Below are 23,985 nucleotides of genomic sequence, written 5' to 3'. Positions count from 1 at the left end.
TCTCAGATATTTTACAGAAGTAACTGCTACCAGTGTTTGCTCCGCTATCATATAATCATACAATAAAGGATCCTTCTTTCTATGCATTCGCAATACATTACATTTGTCTATGTTAAGGGTCAGTTGCCACTTCCTGCACCAAGTGCCTATCCGCTGCAGATCTTCCTGCATTTTGCTGCAATTTTCTAATGCTGCAATTTCTCTGTATACTACAGCATCATCCGCAAAAAGCCGCATGGTAATTGTAACTTTTTTCAGTGATGAATATGAAATAATTATTCATGTATGTACAAGTGGCAGAAAGAAATCAGAAGCACATAAAGTGCAAGAAATCCAAATGACTTGTTGAATCTTAGAAGTCTATTTTTACACTAATAAATGTCTTCGCAATGTGGTGGCATTTCGTCACGAGATGATTGCTCAACCTTGTCGTACATTCTTTTCTGTAACAAAATTGTCCTTCCCAAGTTCATCTTCTTCACCTTCTTCAGAAGAAGAATCTTCTGATAAAGTTCCTAATAGTTTGAAGATTTAGCAATAGGTCCACACATACCCATATCGTCACCTAAAGAAAGGTTCAAAGTAGCAATACCAGATTCATCACTACTATTCATGAGGATTTCCTTGATTTCCTTGCCTGATAAATCATGTTCCGACATTTCAAAAGTAATATAGCAAATGCTATATCTCACTAAATGCAGACACAGGACTGGTCCAATGCTCAGCTTGTAAACGGAAGGGGCCCAGGAGCAAGTAAAAGCCATAGTGCTTTTTGAGATTACAATAATGGCAGCACTGACACAAATGTTGACACGCAGACAACAGGAAGCTGCCATCCTACTGTTTACGCTCCTGTGCCAGAGTGTAGATGAATGCCCACAGCCGTCAGGCCGTCCTACTCTCCGGGCATAAATGAATGCCTGCACCTTCTGGACGTTCTACCTCCCAGGTGTCCATGTACGCCCAAAGCTGCAAAACGACGAAAATAAAATTATTACCCACACAACCTTTGGAACAATGATAGTAGTAGAGGGATAGTTGTATTTCTTTAACTGTGTACATTCAGTATGTCATGTCCAGTTGTGGCTACCTGATGACTCACCTAATGGAAGTATGTGCTCTGGATGACAGGATCTAGCCAAGAGTCATTACCTCAGGACAAATTTTGCAGAACTCATGAGTCTACAGTATTGTTTTATTTCTTATGTAGTCAGCCCTTCCTATTATCTTCGATACGGTTGTACTGTTTTGTCAACAATACAACTTAACAGGCAGTTGGCAATGTAGCGCACTGCCGGTACTGCCTATAGTCAAAGTTTGATAACTACATTTGCATAAGCAGTACGTAATATGCCAAAATAAATGCATGATGTTTACTTTTAGGACTGCAAATTTTTTGTACTCTGTTTCACATTTTGTGTGTGTGTGTGTGTGTGTGTGTGTGTGTGTGTGAGAGAGAGAGAGAGAGAGAGAGAGAGAGAGAGAGAGAGAGAGAGAGAGAGAGAGAATGCGCGCGGGGTCGGGGCATGGTGGTTGCACATGCACATAAATTTTATTGATAATTTACAGTAAAGTAAAAGGCTCTGATGACAATTACATAAGTTATCCTGTTCTGATAACCATATTTTTTATATTTTTTCACCTCTCTTAATGTTTTTACTCTAAGATATGTTAGTCTCATCACATTTCCATGTAACACCTTGCTTTGTATTTTAATGGCAATGTTTTACTATTTAATTTGAGAGAACCAATAATGGCAGAGCATTACATTTATATAATGTATTGAGATCATTGTTTTATTTGATTACACCTCATACTCCTGACAAAAGTTTTTAGAGAATATGTTTCAAACATTAATGGCAAGATCTTGTCAACTACAAAATTCTGAAAATGCCTATTTGAACAGACACACAAGTTAAAAATAAAAATAATAAAACTGTCTGAAGGTGTAACTTTAACTGTGCTGTATAAAATGTAATTATCAATCATTATGATCACGAATTATATAATTTGTGCCAGTAGCACAATTGCAGACAAGACGCATTACTAATACAATCAGTCTTTCAGTACAAATTTCCACACACGATCTGAAACTCCAGTCGCACTTTCACTAGTATTGGTATAGGCCTGAGTGCAACTGACTGCACTTCAATAAATGGGAAACAGTTCGGTGCATCAGCTAAAGACACACTACTGAGCAGATTAACTCACAGCTTGCAACATCTCGATCGTTCTGCGATTGCAAGTGAGAGCCACTGTGTCTGACGGGGTTACTGCCACTTGCTGGCAACAGGCAGCATTCCCAGCAGCTTCAGCACCTATTTCAGGAACCTGCAGACTCTACCGAAAGAGAGCCGCATCCCGTCAATCTTCGTTGGCAGCGTCCATCTGGTTGATGCGTGCACCGGCATTGACACTGTTGGCGAGGTCCTCCTGACCCTTCCGGAGCCTGTCGCGAATCAGCTCCGCAATCGCCTTCTGCGTCCTCCTCTCGAGCCGCTCCAGCTTCTTGGCAACGTCACGTTTCAGATCCCAGTCCGGTTTGCGCGGTGCAAGATTTGTTATGTCCTGTGTAACATTAAAAAATTGACTCAGTTACTCGAGAGCACATTAGTCACTAAAAGGGGAAGTAATTAGAGGGTTACTCACAAGTACTTTCTGTGTTTCAGAAGGTGACTGCACAAAAACAACAAGACATACAGAAAAATTACACATACAGTGGCTACGGCATCTCGCCAAGTTGGAGGGAAGGGGGAGGGGGGGGGGGGAGTTGCAATGAACAAGCCAATCTGTGAATAGTACAGCAAATTCTGAGACTGACTGCCTATGTAGTGCAAAGAAAACACACTTGGCAGGATTGTTAGCTGAGGAGGTGGAGTATGAGCAGCAACCATTCATCAGGAGCCCAAAGAAATTGATGACAGGTGCAAACTGAGAACTGCAGGTACTGCAGCAATGGTCTGAAAGATTCAACACAAACATTTAAATGTACAATCATACTGGTTGCAGTTGTTACATGCACTGACAACTCGAGACATTGAACTTCATTCTGATTTTGGCAATAGTTTGTAGTGGCTACTGGAGGAAGACAGTTTTTCAAAGAAGTCTGTTTTCAGTGACAAAGTATCCTTTAACAAGTCTATAAAGATGAATTGGCATAACATGCGTATTTGGGGCACAGGACAACCTCACGAGATTGTGTTACACTTTCGTGTTTAGCCTAAAGTTAAAATATTTTCTGACATGCACTCTTCAAAAGTTGGAAGACCATTTTTCTTTGTGGAATAAATTGTGACTGGTTTCAAGTACCTGGATATGCTGCAGCAATAGCTTTGGTCACAATCACAGCAACACAGTGGAGACTTTATTTTGCAACAAGATGGTGCTCCACAACAATTGTTTTCACATTTTTGTGATTACCTAAAGACTGAAATGCCTAAGCACTGGACTGGATGTGCTTCCCATTGTGACTCTTTCTATTCTTCAGTTGCCCCCACCATCACCTGACCTAACCCCATGTGAGTCCTTCTTATGACGTCATGTCAGATCATGTGTTGCTGTGTTGATTACTGTTCAATTTGTAAGAGCTACAAGGATGGATAATTAATGTGGTCACTGATAATAACCGTGACATTTCGGGAAGTGCAGCTGTCTTACCTACACTGAATGTCAGGGTTTAGTTGGTAACTTTATTGTTTCTCAGTAGCCAATAACCAGGTCTTTCTACAACTTACCACAAAAATATGGACAAACTGGTTGAAAAGCACACATGCACGCACACACGCACAGAGACAGGCAGGCAGCAGCAATCAGTAAAATAAACTTACAAGGGAACCTCTCCATCGCACCCCCCTCAGATTTAGTTATAAGCTGGCACAGTGGATAGGCCTTGAAAAACTGAACACAGATCAATGGAAAAAACAGGAAGAAATTGTGTGGAACTATGAAAAAAATAAGAAAAATATACAAACAGAGTAGTCCATGAGCAAGATAGGCAACATCAAGGAGAATGTGAGCTCAGGAGCGCCGTGGTCCAGTGGTTAGTCTGAGCAGCTGTGGAACAAGAGGTCCTTGGTTCAAGTCTTCCCTCAAGTGAAAAGTTTAACTTTTTATTTTCAGACAATTATTACATGTCCATCCGTCTGATGCGAGGATCAGGCATTGTACAATTTTAGTGTGGGAGTAGACATGATTACCATTCCTCCAGGTTGTACACCTCTTGTACAACCATTAGATGTGTGTGGTTTTCGGCAAGTGAAATACTTTGTGAAAAGATTCTATGATTTTGCGAAGCTGCACAGGTACACAGAGCAGTATCATGTGTCATGTGTCAATTATCAAAGTTCCGGCACTCAAACATAATCAGCTTCGCTCTCCAAAATTAGAGGACATGTTCAGATTTGCTTGGACATATGCAGGATTTGACGGTCTACACACAGAAAAATTTGAAAACATTAAAAACTTATGTTTTGACAGAGCACAATGAAAACTGTGCGACTGTGAAACTGTTGCATTCATTTGTTGCAGTTTATGTGACAAACTCTTATGTAACTTCTGCCAGTATCTTGTCTCCTACCTTCCAAACTTTACAGAAGCTCTCCTGCGAACCTTGCAGAACTAGCACTCCTGAAAGAAAGGATACTGCGGAGACATGGCTTAGCCACAGCCGGGGGGATGTTTCCAGAATGAGATTTTCACTCTGCAGCGGAGTGTGCGCTGATATGAAACTTCGTGGCAGATTAAAACTGTGTGCCCGACCGAGACTCAAACTCGGGACCTTTGCCTTTCGCGGGCAAGTGCTCTACCATCTGAGCTACTGAAGCACGACTCACGCCCGGTCCTCACAGCTTTACTTCTGCCATTATCTCGTCTCCTACCTTCCAAACTTTACTGGCAGAAGTAAAGCTGTGAGGAACGGGCGTGAGTCGTGCTTCGGTAGCTCAGATGGTAGAGCACTTGCCCGCGAAAGGCAAAGGTCCCGAGTTTGAGTCTCGGTCGGGCACACAGTTTTAATCTGCCACGAAGTTTAATATCAGCGCATACTCCGCTGCAGAGTGAAAATATCATTCTGGAAACTCTTATGTTTTCATCACTTTTTTGGGACTGATTATCACATCCACAAGAAAACCTAAATTGGGCAAGGTAGAAGAATCTTTTTACCCATTCGCCAAGTGTACAAGTTAGGTGGGTCCACAAAATATTCCTGTCATGTGACGCACATGCCGTCACCAGTGTCGTATAGAATATATCAGACATGTTTTCCTGTGGAGGAATCGGTTGACCTATGACCTTGCGATCAAATGTTTTTGGTTCCCATTGGAGAGGCACGTCCTTTCGTCTACTAAACGCACGGTTTTGCGGTGCGGTTGCAAAACACGGAAACTAAACTTATTATAGTGAACAGAGACGTCAATGAACGAACGGACAGATCATAACTTTGTGAAAATAAAGAAAGTAAACTTTTCACTCGAGGGAAGACTTGAACCAAGGACCTCTCGTTCCGCAGCTGCTCACGCTAACCACGGGACCATGGCGCTCCTGAGCTTACGTTCTCCTTGATGTTGCCTATCTTGCGCATGGACTATTCAGTTAGTATATTTTGCTTATTTTTTTTATAGTTCCACACAACTTCTTCCTGTTTTCTCAATTGATCTGTGTTCAGTTTTTCAAGGCCTATCCACTGTGCCAACTTATAACTAAATCTAAAGGGGGTGCGATGAGGAGGTTCCCTTGTTAGTAGAAAACTATGAAGGACATCTTTTCCATCAGGCTGTTGTTTCCAAATACCGTAGTACTTTATGGAGGACTACTACTGTAGTTATCTTCAAATGTTGTTCATTCTCCGCATGCCATGCGTGCTTAAGCATAGCATCTTTGTCAGTGCACACAACCTCAGGATGTGTACAGACAAACTGTACACCACACACACACACACACACACACACACACACACACACACACACACACTACAAATATTTCCAGTTTTCACAAGAAGTCTTTCTTCAGAAGTAGACCTCTCACACATTCACACAACAACGACAATAAATCACACACAGATGGTCACTGTTGTAACAAGAAACTAAGGCCTGACTGAGACCGAGTCTGATGAAGGCAGCAATCTACCTGGAGAGGGTAGGGGGAATAAGGAGAAGGTGTGGAGCCAGGAGGGGGAGAAGATGCTAGTGCTGCCTGTGGGAGCTTGCAGAGGTGTGGTGGACACAGCATAGGGCTGCTAGGTGCTGTGTCAGAACACTGTGCTGGGTGGGGTGGGTGGGGGAGTGAGGGAGGTAGAAAGGTGAGCGGCGCAGAGAGACTATGTAGGTTCGTCTCCAGTATAGAAGGCATGTGCAATACTGTAGTGGGAACAGGAAATGGGATTGGCTGGTGGTGGACAGGGACTAGTAGAACTGAGAACTGGAGGCCACAGAGGGGGCACGTGGGAGGGGGGGGGGGGAGTAAGAAGAGTTATCACGTGCACAATCTAAAAAAGCTGGTGCCAGTTCAAAAAATTGAGATGGTGTCCCACTTTTTACTGTTGATTTCACCTCCCACTACACTAACATGCCCAATGCTATGACCTTGCCGCTAGTGACCACTACCTTTCCCAACTCCTGAGTCACTTCAAACCTGCAACCTCCTTCCTGGTCACCAATTATACCCTCACAGTTATTTACTTCCCCTTTGAAGGCATCAACTACAAACAAATCCATGATACAGCAATAAGCACCCACATGGCACCACCCTATAACATATTTGTGGGTCGTGTAGAGGAACCCTTCCTAACCAATCAGAATTTCAAACCCCTCACATGGTTCAGATTCACTCATCACATCTTCATGAGCTGGTCTCTGGCTGAGGGCACCCTATCCACATTCCTCCAGATCCTCAACACTTTCTTCTCATTCACTTCACCTAGTCATTCTCAATCCAACAAGGCACTTTCCTCTATGTCTACCTCACCTCATGAATGACTAGAATGACTACATCACTACCTGTGTCCACATTGAACCTACCTGCTTTCACAGCTGCCACTCATTCCACACTAAGAACTTCCTCCCATATAGCCTAGCCCCCCATGTTCATCATGTCTGTAGTGAAGTGACAAGTAATCCATCTCCATATATGACAGAAGCCACACTGAGTCCTTTACAGACCAAAATGACCCACCCAACTTTGTTCCAAAACAGATGTAATGCCTTGTCTCTCCCGTCCCCTACCACCTCCACATACCCACTATCCATCCACAAAAGTGAACTATTCTTGTTACGTAACGCCACCCAGGACTGGAGCAACTCAATCACATTCTCTGCCAGAGTTTTGACTATCACGTGTAGTGCCCTACAATGCGAAATATCATCCCAACTTCGCCCCCCCCCCCCCCACCTACACAACATCCTTGGCTATCCCTACTACATCCCTGTTTCCAAGCCTCATGGTTCATATTTCCGCAAAAGGCCCGGATGCAAGACCTATCCCATACATCCTTCCACACCTCGTATTGCAGTCATGCCACCGCCATTTACAGCCCCATCAAATACAGAGGCACCTTTGGAAGCAGACTTTGGTACAACAACTGTGCCACATTCTATGTGGGCACGACACCCAATAAACTGACTGACTGACTGCATGAATGGCCACCACTAAACTGTGGCCAACAGACAGTCGGACCATTTACTTGCTGAAAATGGCACCCTAAATGATGTGCTTCACTGTAATGACTGCTTTGCACCCTATGCCATCTGGATTCTTTCTTTCCGCCGCCAACTTTTGAGTGCGCAGGTGGGGACCCTCTTTACAACATATCCTTTGTTCCCGTAACCTTCTGGCCTCAACTTTCATTTGCCCCTGTCCTCCACCTGCCTAGCCCCTTCTCTGCTCCCTCTCCAGTATTTTGCTTGCCTTCTGCCCTGCCAATGCAACTACAAGCCCTTTCCTCTTCTCTTACCTCTCTCATCTCTCTGTTCCACTATAGCCCCACCTAGCAGCCCTATCCTGTCCCTACCATGTACCTGCAAGCTCCCACAGACAGCACTAGCATCACCTCCCACCACTACCCAGCTATACCTTCCTTCTCCCTGTCCCATGCCACCTCCTTATCCCCACTGCTCAGTCTACATAAACTGCTCTCACATCAGACACAGGCACACTCAGGCCTCAGCATCAAGTGACAGTGGCCACATGTGCGCAGATTCTTGTTGTGTAAATGTGAGAGAGCTCTGCTTCTGAAGGAGGACACTGCCAAAAAGCTGCAAATACCAGGTGGTTATAATTTCAGCGCACACATTAAAAATATTCAAAAGATCCAGTGGATCAAGAATTTCAAGAGGCTGTAACACAGGTTGGACTTCAAAGCAGTGATAAATAGAATGCCCAGGAGTTTGAGTCCAGTGACTGGAAGTTCTACCAATATCCAACAGTTTCTACTGATACAGCTGATGAAATTACTTTCAAAAGATTTAATATTTACTAGAGAATAAACGAGTGTGTGTAGTACTCACTTAGAAGTATTACTGTTATGTAATATGTTTGCTGTTATGGCTTACAAGCACCTGATACACTTAATTTACTAGTGTCAATAATAATTTTAAGCAGAGTTTATCTACTGACGATCCCTACCCCTAGTTATGCTACTTTTTCTATGTGAACAAGCACTAGAACCCTCACACTTCAGCCATCAAGTCATGTCATACAAGCACATGGAATGTTTGTAGAAAAAACCATTTCCTTACTGTTCCGTACACATTTAAATGCCCTATTGCCTCTTCAATTTCATGCACCCCGTGTCAGGTTCTCTTTCTGATTAAGTTAGTTTACACAAGGGGTGATACGATATGGAGGGGCTAAGGTAGGCAGAGTTGGTCTCACATACAATTGCTGTATGGACTGTACGGACTGCATGCAATGGGTAGTATTAATGCAGTGGAGATGTGCCTCACAAGTCACGGTTCATTGGAAAACTCAAGACTTTTTTTGGCAAGCCACGACTTGTCTGCTCTTTATCGATACAGACGCCCCTCCTGGACAATCCATATCTACAGTAAATGGAGACTTGGCTTGGTCTGCTGCCTATTAGGTCAGTGAAATAGACTTTCCACCACCTCACAGTATCCTTTTAAACAAAACACACCTGTTGGAACTGAAAAGGAAGAAAATAAGAGTAGCTCTGCATGCTTAAATGGCATATCACTAACAGGAAAGCATTTATGGGTCTATTGTGAGCAGGAAATGACTCCTGTCTGATACGATCCAGGTTCTATATTAATCTTACTTTCTTTCGGAATATGCTGATGAAGTAGCTCCACATTTAGCCATCACATACAGCTGTTTGCCAGACAGAAGATGCATAACTAAAGACTGGAGAATTGCACAGTAACACCAATATACAGGAAAGTAAATACAAGTAATCCACTAATTTTAGACCCATATCATTGTCATCAATAAGTAGTAGGCTTTCTTAACATATATTGTATTTAACATCTATTAATATAGCTCAAAGAAAATGATCTACTGACACATAACCAGGTCTGATTAACAACGTCCTGTTGTGGAAAACAATAGATTCTTTATTCACATATGGTAATGATGCTACTGACAGGAAATAACAAGTTGGTTCCATATTTCTAGACTTCCAGAAAGCTTTTGATATCATTTATACAAGCGGCTTCTAATCCAACTGTGGGCCCATGGAGTATCATCTCAGCTGTGAGGCCAAATTTATGATTTCTCGTAACTGATGGGAAGTCTTCTCACAAACAGTTATCTTGGGTTCCCTGAGAATGTTATAGGCCATCTGCTATTGTTTATGCATATATTAATGTTTTAGGAGACAATCTGAGCAGTCCTCTTAGATTGTTTGCAGTCGATGCTGCCATTTACTGTCTACTAAAATCACTTTTAAGATCAAAACAAATTTCAAAATGATTTAGACAAGATACCTGCACAGTGCCAAAAGTGGCAACTTACGCTAGATAATAAAAAGTGTGAGGTCATCTAAAAGTGTACAAAAAAATTCCATCAAATTTCAGTTTCATGATAATACAAGATGAAAGACCGCAGATTCAACTAAATACCGTACATATAATTACAATTAAAAACAACTTAAATTGGAACAGTCACATAACAAATGCAATAAATCTATTGAAGATATTGCCTACACTTTGCTTGTCCATCCTCCTTTTGAGTAGTGCTGCATGGATGGGATCCTTAGCAAATAGAACTGACAGTGGACTTGGAGAACGTTTGAAGAGGAGCAGCTCATTTTGTATTATTGTGAAATAGGGGGGTGGGGGGAGTCTCGCAGGCAAGATTAGTGAATTGGGCTGACAATCATTAAGGATAAGACATTTTACATTGAGGTGATATATTTTCACAAAAATTCAATTGTCAACTATCCCCTATTAATGCCAATATATTTTGTTTACTATAACCTAATTAGGGAGAAATGACCATTGTACTAAAATAAGACAAATCAGAGCTTGTACAAAAAGATTTAGATGTTCATGTTTCACAAGAGATATCTAAAAGTGGAAAGACTGAGAAATTGTGAAAGTGGCTGTATGAAGCCCATGCCAAAAACTAAAGTGTGAATTACAGAGTAATATTAGGAAAAGGATAGATTGCTAGTCATCGTAAAGATGACCCGTTGAGTTGCAGATGCATTATAGCATTGTAGCTTTTGGCCAAAGTTTTATTCAGCAAAGAAACCCCCCTCCTACACACACACACACACACACACACACACACACACACACACACACACACACACACACTGAAGAAGGCTTCGTCCAAAAACTATTATATGCAAGTCTTTGGACCACCTCTGTCTGCAACTCAACAGGTCATCTTTACGGTGACTAGCAACCTATCCTTTTCCTAATATTCTTGATATTCCAAACTGGAATTTCCAATGTTTGTTACAGATTAATTGTGTAGATTAAGATGTGATATACAAGTAAAGCTTGGTAAGTACATAGATTGCTTATGATAAAACAGTCAAACATGCTTGCGGTGCAAGGAGAGAAGAACAAACTAAACAACTACAGTTATGGGTGTTATGTACAGAAAAGAAAAAAAAGAAAACTCATGTTGAAGAAAAAAGACCAAAGATTTAGGCGGACTAAAGATGATTGAGTCCCCCCCCCCCATGAACCATGGACCTTGCCGTTGGTGGGGAGGCTTGCGTGCCTCAGCGACACAGATAGCCGTACCGTAGGTGCAACCACAACGGAGGGGTATCTGTTGAGAGGCCAGACAAGCGTGTGGTTCCTAAAGCCGGGCAGCAGCCTTTTCAGTAGTTGCAAGGGCAACAGTCTGGATGATTGACTGATCTGGCCTTGTAACAATAACCAAAAGGTCTGGCTGTGCTGGTACTGCGAACGGCTGAAAGCAAGGGGAAACTACGGCTGTAATTTTTCCCGAGGGTATGCAGCTTTACAGTATGATTAAATGATGATGGCGTCCTCTTGGGAAAAATATTCCGGAGGTAAAATAGTCCCCCATTTGGATCTCCGGGCGGGGACTACTCAAGAGGATGTCGTTATCAGGAGAAAGAAAACTGGTGTTCTACGGATCAGAGCGTGGAATGTCAGATCCCTTAATCGGGCAGGTAGGTTAGAAAATTTAAAAAGCGAAATGGACAGGTTAAAGTTAGATATAGTGGGAATTAGTGAAGTTCGGTGGCAGGAGGAACAAGACTTTTGGTCAGGTGATTACAGGGTTATAAATACACAATCAAAAAGGGGTAACGCAGGAGTAGGTTTAATAATGAATAGGAAAATAGGAATGCGGGTAAGCTACTACAAACAGCATAGTGAACGCATTATTGTGGCCAAGATAGATACGAAGCCCACACCTACTACAGTAGTACAAGTTTATATGCCAACTAGCTCTGCAGATGATGAAGAAATTGAAGAAATGTATGATGAAATTAAAGAAATTATCCAGATAGTGAAGGGTGACGAAAATTTAATAGTCACGAGTGACTGGAATTCGGTAGTAGGAAAAGGAAGAGAAGGAAACATAGTAGGTGAATATGGATTGGGGCTAAGAAATGAAATAGGAAGCCGCCTGGTAGAATTTTGCACAGAGCACAACTTAATCATAGCTAACACTTGGTTCAAGAATCATAAAAGAAGGCTGTATACATGGAAGAATCCTGGAGATACTGACAGGTTTCAGATAGATTATATAATGGTAAGACAGAGATTTAGGAACCAGGTATTAAATTGTAAGACATTTCCAGGGGCAGATGTGGACTCTGACCACAATCTATTGGTTACGACCTGCAGATTAAAACTGAAGAAACTGCAAAAAGGTGGGAATTTAAGGAGATGGGACCTGGATAAACTGAAAGAACCAGAGGTTGTACAGAGTTTCAGGGAGAGCATAAGAGAACAATTGACAGGAATTGGGGAAAAAAATGCAGTAGAAGAAGAATGGGTAGCTTTGAGGGATGAAGTGGTGAAGGCAGCAGAGGATCAAGTAGGCAAAAAGACGAGGGCTAGTAGAAATCCTTAGGTAATAGAAGAAATACTGAATTTAATTGATGAAAGGAGAAAATATAAAACTGCAGTAAATGAAGCAGGCAAAAAGGAATACAAACGTCTCAAAAATGAGATCAACAGGAAGTTCAAAATGGCTAAGCAGGGGTGGCTAGAGGACAAATGTAAGGATGTAGAGGCTTATCTCACTAGGAGTAAGAAAGATACTGCCTACAGGAAAATTAAAGAGACCTTAGGAGATAAGAGAACCACTTGTATGAACATCAAGAGCTCAGTTTGGAAGAGGATGTAGATGAAGATGAAATGGGAGATACAATACTGCGTGAAGAGTTTGACAGAGCACTGAAAGACCTGAGTCGAAACAAGGCCCCCGGAGTAGACAACATTCCATTGGAACTAATGACGGCCTTGGGAGAGCCAGTCCTGACAAAACTCTACCATCTGGTGAGCAAGATGTATGAAACAGGAGAAATACCCTCAGACTTCAAGAAGAATATAGTAATTCCAATCCCAAAGAAAGCAGGTGTTGACAGATGTGAAAATTACCGAAATATCAGTTTAATAAGTCACAGCTGCAAAAATACTAACGCGAATTCTTTACAGACGAATGGAAAAAATAGTAGAAGCTGACCTCGGGGAAGATCAGTTTGGATTCCGTAGAAATGTTGGAACACGTGAGGCAATACTGACCCTACGACTTATCTTAGATTAAGGAAGGGCGAACCTACGTTTCTAGCATTTGTAGACTTAGAGAAAGCTTTTGACAATGTTGACTGGAATACTCTCTTTCAAATTCTCAAGGTGGCAGGGGTAAAATACAGGGAGCGAAAGGCTATTTACAATTTGTACAGAAATCAGATGGCAGTTATAAGAGTGAAGGGACATGAAAGGGAAGCAGTGGTTGGGAAGGGAGTGAGACAGGGTTGTAGCCTCTCCCCGATGTTATTCAATCTGTATATTGAGCAAGCAGTAAAGGAAACAAAAGAAAAATTCGGAGTAGGTATTAAAATCCATGGAGAAGAAATAAAAACTTTGAGGTTCGGTGATGACATGGTAATTCTGTCAGAGACAGCAAAGGACTTGGAAGAGCAGTTGAACGGAATGGATAGGGTCTTGAAAGGAGGATATAAGATGAACATCAACAAAAGCAAAACGAGGATAATGGAATGTAGTCGAATTAAGTCGGGTGATGCTGACGGAATTAGATTAGGAAATGAGACACTTAAAGTAGGAAAGGAGTTTTGCTATTTGGGGAGCAAAATAACTGATGATGGTCGAAGTAGAGAGGATATAAAATGTAGACTGGCAATGGCAAGGAAAGCCTTTCTGAAGAAGAGAAATTTGTTAACATCGAGTATAGGTTTAAGTGTCAGGAAGTAGTTTCTGAAAGTATTTGTATGGAGTGTAGCCATGTATGGAAGTGAAACATAGACGATAAATAGTTTGGACAAGAAGAGAATAGAAGCTTTCGAAATGTGGTGCTACAGAAGAATGCTGAAGATTAGTGGGTAGATCACATAACTAATGAGGAAGTATTGAATAGGATTGGGGAGAAGAGAAGTTTGTGGCACAACTTGACAAGAAGAAGGGATCGGTTGGTAGGACATGTTCTGAGGCATCAAGGGATCACCAATTTAGTATTGGAGGGCAGCGTGGAGGGTAAAAATCGTAGAGGGAGACCAAGAGATGAATACACTAAGCAGATTCAGAAGGATGTAGGTTGCAGTAGGTACTGGGAGATGAAGAAGCTTGCACAGGATAGAGCAGCATGGAGAGCTGCATCAAACCAGTCTCAGGACTGAAGACCACAACAACAACAACAACAACAACAACAAAGATGATTGCACATCATAGCTCTGTTATTCTTTGTTATTGTTATATAAAACAATCTTCAATTAACTTATTATTTAAAAGCACCATATGATTTTTCCTCAGACACGAAAGAGAATAACATATTTTTCAATGCCAGCATAAGGTGACTGAGTGGTGTTAAGTGCTGCAGAGGTTGCCCGTTCTCATCCAGTTAATGGCAGGTCTTTATTTTGAGGTTCCACAGTCTCTGTTTTATAACTCACTCTTCTTTCTGAAGGAAACATTGCCACTAAGTCTGTGATTGTACAGAAGTTTTCACTCTCCAGTACTGAGAAGCTAGCTGAGTTGACTTAAGGAGCTGCAAGCCACACCTCACTTTTGCAAGTCATGATTGCTTTTATTAATACAACAAAACTTACCAGTGTAGCTGTAGTAACCAAGAAATACACGAAACCAATCCAAGTAACACAAATATGGCTTTATTCATAAACCTTTGACAGTAACAGAGATAAGTCTCTTGCGACTCCACACATGGTGTTGAGAAAGAGCTGAAATTGTTAAAACTGAACAAAGTTCTAGGTCTTGATGGAATCTCCGTCAGCTTCTATACTGAATTTGCAGCTGAGTTAGTCCCTCTTCTACCTATAATCTATCCTAGATCCTTTGAACGAAAAAATATGCCCTGTTCTTCGGGGGGAACAAAAAACAGGTCACAAACGTCTACAAGAAGAATAGTAGAAGTGATCTACAAAACTACCATCCAGTATCCTTGACATCAATTTGTTGTAGAATCTTAGAAAATATTCTCAGTTCAAATATAATAAGGTACCTTGAACAGAATGACCTCCTTAATGCCAACCAGCATGGATTCCGAAAACGTCGATCATTTCAAACCCAACTTGCAATTTTGTCATGTGATGATGAAAGCTTTGGATTAAGGCAATCAGTTAAGTTGCAGTATTTCTCGATTTCCGAAAAGCATCTGATTCAGTACCACATCTACACTTCTTGTCAAATGTTTGATCATACTGGGTATCAAGTGAAATTTGTGACTGGATTGAAGACTTTTTAGTAGGGAAGACACAGTATGTTATCTTGGATGAAGAATCACTGTCATATGTAGAAGTAACTTCGGGTGTACCCCAAGGAAGTGTGTTGGGATCCTTGCTGTTCACGTTGTATATTAATGACCTTGCTGACAATATTAACAGCAGCATCAGAATTTTTGCCGATGAAGCAGTTATCTATAATGAAGTGTTATCTGAAAGAAGATGTATAAATATTTAGCCATATCTTGATAAGATTTCAAAGTGGTGCAAAGATTGACAACTTGATTTAGATGTTCAGAAGTTTAAAATTGTGTACTTCACTTGGAATCGATCAACTCAAAAATACCTTGGTATAATGCTCTGTAGGGATATGAAAAGGAATGGTCACATAGGCTCAGTTGTGGGTAAAGCAGGTGGGAGACTTCAGTTTATTTGTAGAATACTGGGGAAGTGGAATCAGTCCACAAAGGAGATTGCTTATAAATCACTCGTGCGACCCATCCTAGAACACTGCTCAATTGTGTTGGACCCACACCAAATAGGACGAACAGGGGATACTGATTGCATACAGAGAAGGGCAGCGTGAATGGTCACAGGTTAGCTTAACCTGTGGAAGTGTCGCATAGATACTGAAGGAACTGAACTGGAAGACTCTTGTAAATGGACAAAATATCCCCAGAAATTCTATTAAGAAAGTCTGAATAACTGGCTTTAAAGAATGATTCTATGAATATACTACAAGCACCTGTGTATTGCTCACACAGTGATCGTGATAGTAAGATCTGAATAATTACTGCATGCACAGAGACATTCAAAACAATCATTCTTCCTGTGCTCCATACGTGAATGGAACATGAGGAAACCCTAATAACTGGTACACTGGGACATATCTTCTGCCATGCGCCTCACAGTGGTTTGCAGAGTATAGATGTAGATTTGACTTTATACAGAAGGTACAAAATAAATGACACACACAGCATCTGGTGTGAGAGGTACAAACTAAAAGAACATAGTGAGAGTGAGTCAGTGCTGTCTCCATGTGAATATAAATGCAACTCACCGGCAGACAGTGCAGCGGAGATTGTGCCGTGTGCACGCTTCCTATCGGCAGCCTCTAGTGGCCAGTCCACACTTATACAATTGGCGGTTGATTTAACACTACACTCCACACAATCACTTGCACTAGTAGCAGGACACAGCAGTAGGGGACGAGTTGCTGCTAGCCACAGCTCACACTATGCTGGAGATACATATTTACTGGTACCAAATTGAGTTACAGCTCAGAAATGACGAGTTTCGAGCTGAGGTCCACTTTTATTGAGCAATGACTTCAACATCTTGTGTTTCATATGAAAAGAACTAGCTCATCTGTCACATGCTTCGCTGAACAGTTATGAAGTTTCTGCTCTATCCTCTGTTTTATAAAATTTCTTTTCTCTACTCCTGTTCACTTTATAATGTACTGCCACTGTCACAATTAAAATGTTGGGGAGCTGGGGTATTTAAGTGCTGTCAACAGCAACTATGATGAGCCTACGAAAAAAATTTTCATGTGGCACCCACTCAGTATAACACACGTTTGCATCAGTGTACAGGGTTTATCTGGGTAATAGTTGCAAAGGTAACAGAGGTAACAAACTGAATGGACAAAACTATCCACTGGAGGAAAAAAGTTTCTTTATACAATAATATTCAATAAAGTGACAGAATCAAATATTTGATAGTGAAAGCACTTTATAAAAAGAGGGAAAGAGATTGTGCACACAGTCGGTGACCTAATTTAGATGGCACCACATGATAAAGTCAGAAATTGCACCACTAAAAATGAATCTAAAAGTGTGAACAACTGCAATAATTGTAACAAGAAAGTGAGGAACGGTATTCAGCGTAGCATCTGTCACCACTGGTTCTGTGACAAATGTTTCAAAGTTAGCATAACATTCATAACTGATTATTATTCACGGTCTTTTCTCATGTGTGTTAGTGATGCCTGTGATAACAAATTTCTTCTTTGTCTCCTTTACTTCATGTATTAGGCCAACTGCCTGATACAGTACCCATATCTTATATTGTCTTCCTACACTACTTCCTCCAGTGCATTTACAATTTAGAGCCTATACTGGGACTACCTCTCTCCATCCATGGTCTACATGTCCCTTCCATTTTCTCCTATTTTCCCTTTTTCTCATTTATGTTATATATTCCTAAATCTTTAGTTGTATCTTCATTTCTTTTTTGATCATTTCTTGAGCCTGTATGCTACTTTCTTGGGGAATTCTTGTTGCCCATACTTCACTTCCATTAATAAGGGTTGGTACTCCTATTATGCATAAAACTTCAGCTGGGTTTCTTTCCTGGCTTTATTCTGCAAACATGTTATGATGGTTTCATATAAGGATGTACATTTATTTAATTTCTGGTCCACATCATGGCTGCAGAGATCTTTTTCATTTTTATGTAATAAAATTTTTAAGTTATTCACAATTTGCAACACCTAAGCTTTTTATGCTAATTCTATTCCGAATGTGCTTCTGACCAAAAAGTAATTCTGGTAATTGTAGTAAAAAGTATTTTGTTAATCATGCTTTTTGCATTCCTGCCGGGAATTTCCATAGCAATTTTCATATCCTAACAAATATTTCTTTATGTCTAACTCAGAAGTGTAATGCCAATTTTTCTAATGTAATGAAAAAATTTCATCCCCTATTACACTCCCTTGGAGGTTGAATTGCCAGAAACAATAAAAAGTATTTTTTTTTTCCTTTTTGGTAACTGAGAAGTCAAATACAAATTGTCATAGACGTAGCCTTAAAAATCCTTTAGTAGTTCTTTAGTAATTAACTATTTTCAAAAAACTTTCACCCACTATTTTACCTCCCAGTGGTTGAATTTCCAGAAAAACATTTTTTGCTTTCTGTCTAAGAAACCAAATACCAATTTTCGTAGTTCTAGCTTCAAAGTTCCCTTAACACTGGTGTACTTTAAAAAAGCCTTTCATCCCTTATTTCAATCCCTTAGGAGTGGAACTTCAGACAATCCCTTCTTAAATGATGCCTACAGTATAAGACCCATACCCTCACCAAACTTACGGCTTCTGTCCTTAGAGATATGTGTCAGAGATGATGTGTCAGTCAGTCGGGACATCATGTTTTATATATAGAGAGATTTAGAGAAGTAATTGGAGAACAGGAAGAAATAATTGGAGCACTTCAAAGTTCTATGTTTGCTTTAAACAAAAATATACTACTCCTTGCAAATGTGTGTTTTTTTTATGTACTATGCAATGTCCTTCAGAAACACATGCTTGCCCGAAGATCACTACATAGTACACTGAAAAACACAAGACACTGCAAAAGGTATTACAAGCCTAGACAGGCCACTACAATATAATAAATGTATATCCCTGAGCATGGAATCACAGCAATTGAGCGAGTGCAGGATGTAGACTCTCAGTGACATATGGAGAGTTGGGTCGGCCCTGCAGGTGTCCTCGAGTAGCCGAAGTGTAATGCGACTGCTCACATAAACCAGGAAATCTAGGTTCGAGTCCCAGTGCGGCACAAATTCTCATTTGTTACTAATAAATTGTGTTGCTGCAATCTAATCATATTCACAATTCCAACCTCATTTCTTCCAAAATATACACTGCTGGGAAGGAGAAGTGCACATCTTGTAAAAGAACGTACACATCTCTCCACTGCTACAAGATCACAATAAAGAATGCAGTGCAAACCAAACAGATCTGTTGATTCAGTCTACGAAGTGTACCTTCCCCGTACTTCACATACTGTTCCATACATCCATCTCCGTTACTGCTACATTAAATTACTATCTAATTGGTAAAAGTAAAATAAAACTATCAAAATAGAAGGCAACTGATTACAATTTTTTTGTTAACCAAAGAAATGTTTTATAAATGGAAGCCTCACTTCTTGATTTGGTTTATTTCATTTTACAATGTGACTTGGTGTTGTACCCAACATGATTTTATTCAAACGGCAAGCTTTCCAATAGGCTAATACCTACCTAACTTTAAAAGGTTTGTTAGTAAAATCTATCATGGGCAGTACTGGGAAATGATGACAGCATAATTGCTGATTTGTACAGTCAGTAATATAACAGTGTTTCCATTTGAAATCCTGAAGAAATATTTACAGTAACAACAAACTACACATATTAGGCGAATTTTGGGAGAAAAACTCGCCATTTGCAGGATCAAATGCACGCAAACATAATAGCAACAACAATATTATGGGAACGACATATAGCTATTCACTGTAAAGATGACACACTGAGTTGCAGGCAGGCATGATGAGAAGTCTACCATATATAAGCTTTCGGCCAAAATCTTCTTCAGAAAAGAAAAATGCACACACATTTGGAAAAACAAACACACTTCACATACACGACTGCTACTTTCGACCACTCCAGCCAGACTGCAAAAGATACACACTGAATGGGAAGAGCTCAGAGTGGGCTGGGGAAGGAGGAGGGATAATAGCGTACAGGTGGGAAGTGGGAGAAGAGGAATCGGCACTGCCTGGCATTCATCCCTTTCACACCAAAAAATCCCTCCCATACAGCGTAGCCACCGGGGACTGCGTATCTGCAGTGATGGGAGCTCTCTTGTGCCGTATGCTGTGAGACCTTCACAGACAGGCGCTATCCCCCCCACACCTAGTCCACAAACAGATTTCCCGTGCTGTAACCTCACACATCCACATCCTTTGCCAGGACTTTGATTATCTATCATTGTGTCCTGAAATTAGGGGCATCCTACGCAAGATTCTTCCCACCCCTCCTAAAATAGTGTTTCTTTGCCCATCCGACATCCACAGTATCCTAGTCTATCCATGTGCCACTACCGATCCTAACCCCTTACCACGGGGATCATATCCCTGCGGAAGAGCCAGTTGCAAGACCGGACCAATCCACTTACCAGCACTTCCTGCAACGGTCCCTCTCTTAGCTCACATTTATCGCAAATCTCAAGCCAAGTGCAAACTCCCAACCAAATGGAAAAAAAATGTACAGCTGACTCCTTCGTATAAGAAGGGTACAAGAATGGACCCACAAAATTACAGGCCAATGTCCTTAACATCAGTTGGCTGCAGAATTCTTGAACATATTCTCAGTTTGAATACAATAAATTTTCTTGGGATCGAGAATCCTATGTCCACGAATGAGCGCGGTATTGAAAGCATCCCTCATGTAAAACTCAGCTCGCCATTTTCTTACACAATATCCTGTGAACTATGGATGAAGGGCAAAAGATAGATTCCGTATTCCTAGATTTCCGGAAAGTGTTTGACACGGTGCCCCACTGCACATTGTTAACGAAAATACAAGCATATGGAACAGGTTACTAGATATGCAAGACATATGGGTTAGGTTCCCAGATATCAGAGTGGCTCCAGGCTTCTTACATAATGGAAACCAGTACGTTGTCCTCAATGAAGAAAGATCATCGGAAACGAGAGTTACATCGGGAGTGATCCAGGCAAGTGTGATAGGGCCGCTCTTATTCCCTGATCTGAAGGACAGGGTGAGCATCAATCTGCAGATGTTTGCCAACGATGCTGTGTTGTGCGGGAAGGGGTCACTGTTGCCTAAGCACAGGAAGACACTAGATAATGTGCAGAGAATTTCTAGCTGGTGTCATGAATGGCAGCTTGCTCTAAATGTAGATAAATGTAAATTAATGCAGATGAGTAGGGAAATATCTGCAATGTTTGAATACATTAGAATTGTGGTGCCCAACAGAGTAACCACGGTTGCCATGAGTTTCCCCAAGTGAAATTCTCTGATTTCCAGACAAGTTTTACCAGTTTTCCCTGACAAATTTTGAGATCTCAAAAATGAGTAGAGATATAAGTTGACAAACAAATGTAGGGACTTCTGTATTTCTAAACGCGTGAGCAAAAATCTTAAGTACTAACATCAACATCTTTTATAATGAGCTGTTTTTCGATAGAGACAGAAAGCCAAATGGTATGTGTGCTCCATTGAGACCACTGCTGTTATTTTTACTTCAAGAAAACAAAAGACATTTGGTGACAAAAATATGCATTTCCTTGGATTCGCAAGACAGTTTTAAAATATCTTCACTGATTTCAGAAATAAGCTGAGAAAGAAGTGGCCCTCTGGAAAGAACTATAAACCAACACTATAGGTGACCACCAATAAAATTTTGTTTCAGTAACACTATGGAAATGGAAATGAAGTCCCATGCTTCTTTACAGAGCGTAGGGGAACGATACGGAGACCCGCACCGCCTTACTAGGCAAGGTCCTAATGGAGGTGGTTTGCCATTGCCTTCCTCCGACCGTAATGGGGATGAATGATGATGATGAAGACGACACAACAACACCCAGTCATCTCGAGGCAGGAAAAATCCCTGACCCCGCCGGGAATCGAACCCGGGACCCCGTGCTCGGAAAGCGAGAACGCTACTGCGAGACCATGAGGGCGGACCTTCAATAACACTACTGGCCATTAAAATTGCTACACCAAGAAGAAACGCAGATGATAAACAGGTTCTCATTGGACAAATATATTATACTAGAACTAACATGAGACTACATTTTCATGCAATTTGGGTGCATAGATCCTGAAAAATCAGTACCCAGAACAACCACCTCTGGCCGTAATAACGGCCTTGATACACCTGGGCTTTGAGTCGAACAGAGCTTGGATGGCGTGTACACATACAGCTGCCCATGCAGCTTCAACATGATACCACAGTTCATCAAGAGTAGTGACTGGGGTATTTTGACGAGCCAGTTGCTCGGTCACCATTGACCAGACGTTTTCAATTGGCGAGAGATCTGGAGAATGTGCTGGCCAGGGCAGCAGTCTAACATTTTCTGTATCCAGAAAGGCCTGTACAGGACCTGCAACATGCGGTCTTGCATTATCCTGCTGAAATGTAGGGTTTCGCAGGGAACGAATGAAGGGTAGAGTCACGGGTCGTAAAACAACTGAAATGTAACGTTCACTGTCCAAAGTGCCATCAATGCAAACAAGAGGTGGCCGAGACGTGTAACCAATGGCACCCCATACCATCACGCCGGGTGATACGCCAGTATGGTGATGACGAATACACGCTTCCAATGTGCGTTCACCGCGATGTCGCCTAACACGGATGAGACCATTGTAATGCTGTAAACAGAACCTGGATTCATCCGAAAAAATGACGTTTTCCCATTTGTGCACCCAGGTTCGTCGTTGAGTACTCCATCGCAGGCCCTTCTGTCTGTGATGCAGCGTCAAGGGTAACCACAGCCACGGTCTCCGAGCTGATAGTCCATGCTGCTGCAAACGTCATCGAACTGTTCGTGCAGATGGTTGTTGTCTTGCAAACGTCCCCATCTGTTGAGTCAGGGATCGAGACGTGGCTGCACAATCCGTTACAGCCATGCAGATAAGATGCCTGTGAATCTGAACTGCTAGTGATACGAGGCCGTTGGGATCCAGCACGGCGTTCCGTATTACCCTCCTGAACCCACCGATTCCATATTCTGCTAACAGTCATTGGATCTCGATCAACGCGAGCAGCAATGTCGCGATATGATAAACTGCATTCACGATAGGCTACAATCCGACCTTTATGAAAGTCGGAAACGTAATGGTACGCAATTCTCCTCCTTACACCAGGCATCACAGCAACGTTTCACCAGGCAACACTGGTCAACTGCTGCTTGTGTATGAGAAATCGGTTGGAAACTTTCCTCATGTCAGCACGTTGTAGGTGTCGCCACCGGCGCCAACCTTGTGTGAATATTCTGAAAAGCTAATCATTTGCATATCACAGCATCTTCTTCCTGTCGGTTAAATTTCACGTCTGTAGCACGTCATCTTCGTGGTGTAGCAATTTTAATGGCCAGTAGTGTATGTTCATTATTGTCAGTTATTACCCACTGTGCTATGTCTATTATTTAGAGGTATTGTGTGTCCACTTGCTTAGCTGAGTGGTAACATGTTTGCCTAATACGCAGCAGGCCTGGGTTCGATTCCCACCCGGTTGGAGATTTGTGGCGAGACTGTCGCAATTCCTGAAATCCATCGCCCATGGCCTCTGGCCTGCCAAGGAGCACTGCAGTCCTGCATCCATGGACAAACCACAAAACCTGATCGCATTACACCACACACAGACAGACCTGACGTGGACATATCGGTGAGACTAGATCTGACGGGCAGGGCCTGCATATTAGTGAGAAACGATGGGCTTCAGATCGGCAGGCCTGATCCATTACGAGATACTGGGAGAAAAGGCCTATGGTTTTGGCCCATTGAAAAAGCCCACTCATGTAGCCAGTCATTCAAATGTCACAGACAACATGTTTATAAAATGAGACCACAATGATCAATCCATGAAACAGTTAACTTGCACAAATACTCTGAGAATCCACACTAATGAAGATAGGTAAAACTCTCAGTAAGGATGATCACTGAGGTGCAAGCAGGCACGTAGGAAAGAAACACACACTCACAGCTAAACTTTCGGCCCTAGCCTTTGTCAGACATGTTCACACAATCACTCAGACAACTCATGCACACATGACTTGACTGCCATCTCCAGCCGCTGTGTCAACGGTCAGAGAGGGGAAAACACACACACACAC

General features: G+C 41.7%; 1 protein-coding gene across 1 annotated transcript in view; it reads right to left on the bottom strand.

The window, feature by feature from the left end:
• Positions 1 to 1,804: 1,804 nt before the first annotated feature.
• LOC126215119 (coiled-coil domain-containing protein 12) overlaps positions 1,805 to 23,985 on the bottom strand; it is a 29,509-nt gene continuing 7,328 nt past the window's right edge. Inside the window, exon 3 of the mRNA XM_049941773.1 lies at positions 1,805 to 2,568. Coding sequence (XP_049797730.1) covers positions 2,365 to 2,568 — 204 coding nt within the window. The 3' untranslated portion in view covers positions 1,805 to 2,364. The remainder of the gene's footprint in view (positions 2,569 to 23,985) is intronic.

The sequence above is a fragment of the Schistocerca nitens genome, chromosome 12 (genome assembly GCF_023898315.1).
Source record: "Schistocerca nitens isolate TAMUIC-IGC-003100 chromosome 12, iqSchNite1.1, whole genome shotgun sequence".
NCBI classification, from domain to species: Eukaryota; Metazoa; Arthropoda; class Insecta; order Orthoptera; family Acrididae; genus Schistocerca; species Schistocerca nitens.
Note: the sequence above shows the minus strand (reverse complement) of the source record. Positions and strands in the feature narration are given on the sequence as shown.